At 42.4% G+C, this 7581-nt stretch overlaps 1 protein-coding gene across 2 annotated transcripts in view; it reads right to left on the bottom strand.

The window, feature by feature from the left end:
* Positions 1 to 317: 317 nt before the first annotated feature.
* Positions 318 to 7581, bottom strand: part of LOC127392158 (protein spinster homolog 3-like) — a 30772-nt gene continuing 23508 nt past the window's right edge. For both annotated transcript variants that reach the window (XM_051635772.1, XM_051635771.1), the window contains exons 10-12: positions 5294 to 5392; positions 1889 to 2057; positions 318 to 1364 (exon numbers count right to left, since the gene is read on the bottom strand). In XM_051635772.1, the coding sequence (XP_051491732.1) occupies positions 1890 to 2057; positions 5294 to 5392 (267 nt within the window). In that variant the 3' untranslated portion in view covers positions 318 to 1364; position 1889. The remainder of the gene's footprint in view (positions 1365 to 1888; positions 2058 to 5293; positions 5393 to 7581) is intronic.

The raw sequence follows: 7581 nt of genomic DNA, 5'->3' as shown, positions 1-7581 counted from the left end.
AATGGGAAAAATTATTCTCACAGCTGTGGTGTTGGGGACATCTGCTTTGCAGCTGTCAAAGATTTTAGCAATCACAAACTTTAGAGTTTGACAACAGAGGTAGAATCTTGTGATTCTGATTTTAAAATAGCTTGAAAAAATATTAAGACAAGCACTTGGGACCTCTACAAGCTGATTTGACCATATCCAATAGTAAAAATCCCTTCTTGGACACGGGTTCTCTGGCATCACATGAATTTTCAGAAAGTCAGTATTATAATTGTTTTGGTTTTTTTTTCATTTTCATAACCAGAAAAAGTAGCTGAGTCTTTCAGAATACCAACTTTTATTTTAAAGACAATTTTTACACTCTTACTGAGTATCACCAAAAAGTTCCTCTATTATTTCCCACAATGGCAAAAGTTCTGGCCAAATTTCAGTACCAAGGTTTAAGTCAGGTTTTGGACCCAATTTTTTTTAAAATGAGGGAGAAACAAAAACCTGCAGTTGCTGAATTATGGTATTTATAATGACATTAGATATTTACAGTCATTACAGGAATATTGTGCTTTATGATCCTTATGATTTACTGGGAGAAACAGGCAGGATCCAGAATATTTCACAATTCACTTGCTAGTACCTTCCTCAGGTTTTGGCTTTAAGGTGCTGCTGGGAGTGACACCACCTCAAGCAATGAAAATTGGCCACATGAATCATGTCCTGGCTTGATATTATGACAATAAGATGCCACATCCAAAATCTACTACTGCACTTTAGAGATTAACAAATCAAAAGGATAGTTAGATGGAAGTGGTTTTACAGCTACTGCTGTTCACTCATGAGAGGAGATACTTACCCAAGGCCTGAGGATACACTGAAGAGCCTCAAAGGATTACAAAGAGGCCATTAACTGACTTTATTTTGTTTCTGCTTCTTCTGGTCATTTCAAATGACTGAAAACTCTTTTTATGCTGTCTACGTTTTGCAAATTCTACAGGCAAACCTTATCCTGATGAGAATTCATAGGTCTTCCTCAATAATCTCCATGAGACATTCTGCCTTAAATGCTCCTGTCTTGTTTTGGTGAGCAGCTCCATACACGACCTTCTGGAGCTCCCCACATCTCCTGTGCCTGGTTTGCAGATGGGGGGAGGGGGTGTTGCCATATGCCAATGCAGTAGAAATTTTTGACTCACAGTTAAAATAATCCCAAAAAGTCAGTATGCAGGGTTTTCTGCCATATGGAGGAATTGTTATTCAGTCTTTTCTCTAGCTGTATCTCATCAAGCAAAAAGGAAAGAAAAAGGGGAGGAAATTCCTTTCTTCTTTGCAGATCTTGCCCCAGAGTTCATCTTCATTTGAAAGACAGCATTCATTTCTGGTTCCTAGCAAAGCAAGGCAGAGCAGAAGGAAGTTGTAAGAATCTAGGTGATTAAGAACAGTATTCTGTCCAATTCAACAGGTTTTCTTTAAGTCTTTTACACTCTGAATATGACTTCTTTCAGGGAAGAGGGAGAAGTATTCCAGAGATCTAGGACTGGTTCTACTGGACTCAGAAAGGCCAGAGTAGAAAGAAAACTGCATCTTCCATGAAGTCTGTATTGGTGCATTACCTACAGCAGAGCTATTTTATTACCTCCACAGACTGCAGCACTTTGAAGGTGTCACCAGCAGCACATCCCTGATCCCTGTGTGTTCTGCAGCCTGTTCTGCTCAATATGGGAGGTTTGGTTCATCTAAGACTTTGCTGGGATTTTGCCTTAATTTTCTTATAGAAACTAGAGTGGTATTAATATCACGTGGACGTTTGTGTTTTAACTTCACAGAGCCAATACCACAGCTACTGTGCAAACAGGAAAACAATCAGAGGAGACAGGTTTAACAACAGCTAAAGAAGATGTACAGACACCTCAGAGCTGCTCCGCTTCCTTCCGGTCTTCCTCAATGTAGAAGGATGTGAGGAGGAAAAAACCTGCCCCAAAGACACCAACAAAAGCACAGAGGATGAAGCTGTACTGCATGCTCCAGAAGCTCCACTGCAATGAGTCAGCATTCTTGGCCTGGATAGCGTGGGAGATCTAGGGAGGGAACAAGGCTGTCATCAGTATGGGATAACACCACCATCCTCTCTTGGTTAAAGCAGACTGTTTACAGTGTGATCCTTAGGAAGAATAGGAGTAGGCAGACAGGGATGAAAAGCTGCCACCAGAGACTGTCACACCCAGACTCTAATCCAGCTGTACTTCACCACTGTCCCGCTCCCCTTTGGTCAGGGAACCTTCTGTTCTTTTATACCTTCAGTGCCTCTAGTCCCAAGAGTAGGAAATAATACCAGTGTTCATAACATTTGGTAAATATTGACTCATGTTTCCATCTTATAGCCCATCTCCAGCTAGCTACCACAGCACAGACATTGTACATAACACAAGAAGAACATGTCCCCAACATAAGAAGGATATGGAGGGAGTCCAGAAGAGGCCATGAAGATGCTCTGAGGGCTGGAGCAGCTCTGCTCTGGAATAAGGCTGAGAGAGCTGGGGTTTTCCAACCTGGAGAAGAGAAGGCTCCAGGGAGACCTCAGAACACCTTCCAGTGCCTGAAGGGCCTCCAGGAAAGCTGGGGAGGGACTTGGGACAAAAGCAGGGAGGGAGAGGACAAGTGGGAATGGAGCTGGAAAAGGGGAGATTTAGGTTAGACATTAGGAGGAAATTTTTTAGTGTGAGGGTGGTGAGACCCTGGCCCAGGTTGCCCAGGGAAGCTGTGGCTGCCCCATCCCTGGCAGTGTTGAAGGGCAGGTTGGATGGGGCTTGGAGCAACCTGGGCTGGTGGGAGGTGTCCCTGCCCATGCAGGGGGGTTGGAACTAGATGGTCTTTAAGGTCCCCTCCAACACAAACCAGTTTGATATTCTATGATTTAGTGATGAACTGTCCCGTCTCTTGATGTTATCTGGTAGCTTTATACCTCCCCAATCAGCATCAAATGGACAGAAACAGGGGTGAGCACCAATACAGGCACAAACAGCAACAGTCATTAAAAAGGGAAGAGCTGGCAATTAACTGGAGAGACAAGAGTGGAGTTTACTTTTGAGCCAAAAGGTATGTGAGGAGTCATGGAGTGACATGATGAGGAACTGGGAAGAAGAAGAGACTGGGCAGCTGCTTTTTCCACTGGCTGGATGATGACACTGTAAAAACTATAAATGATGCACATGAGTTTGATTTTTGTAGACAGAAAGAAAAGCAGATTTTGAGAAACTCAATGAGATTCAGTGTTTAACCCAGGAACTTAAAATCTCATCCTAGCATCAACAAAAAGAAGGTTGAATGCAGTAATTTTTATTCCTACATTTGCTCTTGGTGGTTGCAATACACTACGTGACTTGAAATACACAAATGTGAGACTCTTCAACCTTTGCTGGGTTCAGTATGATTATTTATGACAGTTTAGGCAGATAAGAGCAAGATCAACTCTAAATGAGCCCCTAGGGACTACAGCAAACATAATGGCCAAAATACAAACCTAACGCATTTAATTTTAAAGGCCTTAGTAAAAAAATCTCTGGGGAGCAGCAGGAAGGAAAACAGACTCTGAAAAATACAATTCCCTGGTTCTCCAGCCAGTTTTTAAGCTCAAGGGTTAGCTGAAGCAGGTTAGTGAACAACAGCAAGACATGAATGCAGAAGATTCCATGTTTAATCATCAGCAGACATGGGCAGTGTTGGTATGTTGGCTCAGAGGAGCATTCCAGAAGACAATGATGTGCTCATTGCAGGGGACCCCACTCAGACATACAGAGTTTTATTGTCTCTGTTCTTTGTGAAGTTGCAAGGTTACCTGGGGTTAATCTCATCTGGATAAGTTTATTTTGGTTGGTTGGTTTTTGTGTTGGTTTTTTTTTTTGGTCCTCACACCCTTAAATTAGCTGTTATTTAAGGCAACTGCATGCAAGGTACTGCATGAGCAGTGTCCTGCACAGGATGCAGCAGCACATCCAGCAGGAAGCCTCAATTCTGCCTTCACCTCAAGGATGGCAAAGAACAGTGGGTAAGAGGTGCAAACATTGAACTTGTCAGGCAGGAAGCATCAAACAATAGAACAGCCAAAGGGAGAATGCACAAGACATAATTCAGCTTTTAAGATACCTCCCATTTTTGCATTTCATTTCAGCCACTTTTCATATCACAGGGATGTCAGGTATTACATCCCCCCACGCCTACAGCCAGGGCAATAGTTTCATCATACACACCAAGCAGCAAAGTCTTCATTTGCCAAACCAAGAGAGCCACCAGGAGGGATCTCTCAGTGACAGGGACTGCCTGCTCTTCTAGACAGGTTACACATTTCAGACTCCAGTTTTCACCCACTTGAGGACAAGGGCACTTCTGTCTGTCTGGACCAGGAGCAGGATTTCTGTCTGGCCCTGTCTAACCCTAATACTGTTAATGTGTGACAAAGAAAGAACAGACATTCCTGAGGTGAACTTCTTAAAATCAATTTGCATTTAAACAAAACTGGAAAGCAACAAGAAACTCACTCTCTCTCCTGTGACCAGTAAAGCAGAAAAATCAAAGTGGGTGATCAGTTATCTACTGTGTCTTAACTCACAAATACTGAAGGAAGGAAACACCACTGACAGACTTCATCCACTGGAACTAAAACAAATGTGCTGCAAGGAGAAAACAGTACTAGGCTGCTCTGTCCAGAAGCACCTAAGATCAAGTAACTTGTAAGGAAGGGCTGAGAAATTAGGTCTCAAACAATGTGGGAAGCCAAGGTTTGAGACCAGAGCTTTGAATATCAGGTAGTATCAAAAGGCAACCATTGCAGTCACTCTTGTTCTGATTTTCAAGAGACCATTGATTAATTGCACAATTCCAAAATTCAAGATTTGAACTAAGAGTCTTAGATTTTATGGTACTTGATTCATTTCCATGAATCTCCTCAAAAACTTTGCAGGAATTTCTTAAATCCAAGTACAATACCCGTGACACCATCTTTGCAAAAATGTATGTCTTCAAAAACGTAGGGGTTTGCAAATTTAAAACCAAAACAAATTTCTACACACTCCATGGAACGACTCCCACCTATAGGTATAGGATTGTGTTCTACATACCTGCAGTGGCACAAGACCAGCAGTTGCAAGCAAGTAAAGATGTTTAGAAAAAGACTATTTCTGTCCTCTAGTATCAAGTATCACCAACTTGAGTGATTTCTAGTTTTGGACCAAGTGTCTACGATTCTCTGAGTGTCTGTCATTCACTTTCTTAAAGTTTTACCCTAAAGAAAAGCTCAATAAGCAGAGAATTCACTTACAATCCCAATGAGGTAGGGGCTGCCTGCATCTCCCAGCAAATGGCTCACCAAGATCTGCAGGGCAATCGCTGTAGACTGTCGCCGCGGTGTCACGACGTACTGAAACAAACCACAACCCACAGGAGAATGAATATTCACTGAGTGCATCTCATGAATGGCCAACTACTGATATCATCTCCTAGAGACATGAATATATTCATTTTATATGTATTTAATATTCACTGTTTACAAGTTTGGAGACAGAGAAGTTATTCTGAGCAAAAGAGTGCACTGGATGTGCTGTTGAGGAAAAAAAACCAACAACATAATGACAATAAAGTAGGAAAAACATGAGTCCTCTGCCTCCATTTGTAGATTCACAACAGCTTGTACAGATTCACTTGGCCATGGAACTAACAGAAAATTCCAGGCAGTAACCTGTGCAGTTGTACTGGTTTACCTTACTCAGCAGGAGATTCAGCAGCCTCTGAGACCTCTCATGACCACGTGTCAGCAGGCAGGGTCTAGGCTGCTGGGGAGATGGGGGCACCTGAAGGATCTGCCATGGTATGAAGGATGTCTGCTGAGACCTTGCAGACCACAAGATGGCTCATAGTGCTTTGATGATTGCTGGGACTGCAGAACTTTGCTGCTTGTAACTGGGTAGCACCTGAGATGCAGCCAGTCTGGTAACAAGACCTCAAAGTGATTATGCTTTTGAGTGCACACAGTTTCAACTTGGAGAAGCAGCTGTGGCACACATCCTGAGCATGGCAAAGCATCACATGGATTAGAACATTTAAATTAAATGAAATTATATATAGATATATCTTGGGGTAATAAGGGCTTTATGTCTCTGCTACTGAGGAGCAACTGTGCCTGAAGAAGTACAGCAGGATTCTGTATAATTCATGTCTCTTTCTTTCAATAATACATTTAGGCAAAAAAGCATTCACAGGCAGAGTGAGACAGACAGTTTTTAACCTTCAGACTTTTGTTTTCCAACCACTTGCTTATATCAGACACAAAATGCTTAATATTCTCCCACTCCTCTGAACCTCCTTTTTGGAAATTAAACATTACTTAGGGTGTCTCAAACACTAATTAATAGGGTGACTCATGTTTTAGCAAGAGGCCAATTCAAGATATAAGGCTGTTGTGGCTCTACAGCTGCCTTCAAAGAAACCCTAATATGCATGACAAGTTGGGTTTAGAGGGAAAAATATCCTGCTCTCACATTTAACTCAGAGTTTTATTGTTATTCTCTGTGTTTAAAGAGGCCTCAGAATATTAGATTAACAAATATTTACCTACCACTAAGATGTAGCTGTATCACAACAGCAACATCAATGCCACATCTTTAGGGTGGGTGGAACTCTCTCCATTAATGGGCATTAAAACAGAGAGGTAGGGAAGCAACATCGTCCAAGACACCAAAGTTAATTACTCTGGTGAGAACACAAGCAAAAAAGACTTCAGTGTCACACACATACCAGTAAATTAAAATACTGTAACTCCATTGAATCTACAGATCCATGGCCCAGATGCAGTAACAGGAAGGTCAATAAACTATATGAGTGTAGTGGATTAATTGCAGGCAGGGATGGATTGACAGAGGACTCTGTAGCACTGCACACCTTTCCCTCTTGCAGCCCCCATCTTTGGCCTAGACTGTGGGCAGGAATTCTGTCCAGGTTTTGTTTTCTCTCAGAAGCTGCCTGGAGCATCTGCACTTGGGGAACCTCTCTTGAGCAGAAAGAGAGATAAAGAAACTACAGCAGAAAATGCTGAACTTGAGAAGCAGAGCTTGCTATGACAGGCTGTACCAGGCTGGAGACTGTCAGTGCTTGGGTCTCCAAGGATATGCTGTCATCTGTCCTAGAATCAGATGTCTTTTATTGATACTAACAGGCTGCCTTGGAGAAATACAAATCAAATATCGTTATGCACTTAATATCTTGTGGGCATTGGAAGCATGAGAAAAGATAAATGCACTTCTGCTCTGGCAGTGCCCTGCACCACTTCCTCACCACATTTATTTATATCTCATATCTCTAACTACAAGAGACACATGGAACAAAGCTGCAACAAGAGAAATGGAAGAGAAGGATAAGATGTTTCCTAGAGTTATGAAGCTCATACAAACTCTGCCTGTGCTATTACTCAGGTTCTTCTGCACAACTGAAACCATATGCAAGAGCCCAAGGCACTGTAGGATTCACTGAGGAGAAACCCAACACTCCTGCACCCAGGGACTCTGCAATAGCCAGGGCATCCTGCCTGCCAGCAGGGACTGCCCAGCTCCCCAC

Source organism: Apus apus, chromosome 18 (assembly GCF_020740795.1).
Source record: "Apus apus isolate bApuApu2 chromosome 18, bApuApu2.pri.cur, whole genome shotgun sequence".
NCBI classification, from domain to species: domain Eukaryota; kingdom Metazoa; phylum Chordata; class Aves; order Apodiformes; family Apodidae; genus Apus; species Apus apus.
Note: the sequence above shows the minus strand (reverse complement) of the source record. Positions and strands in the feature narration are given on the sequence as shown.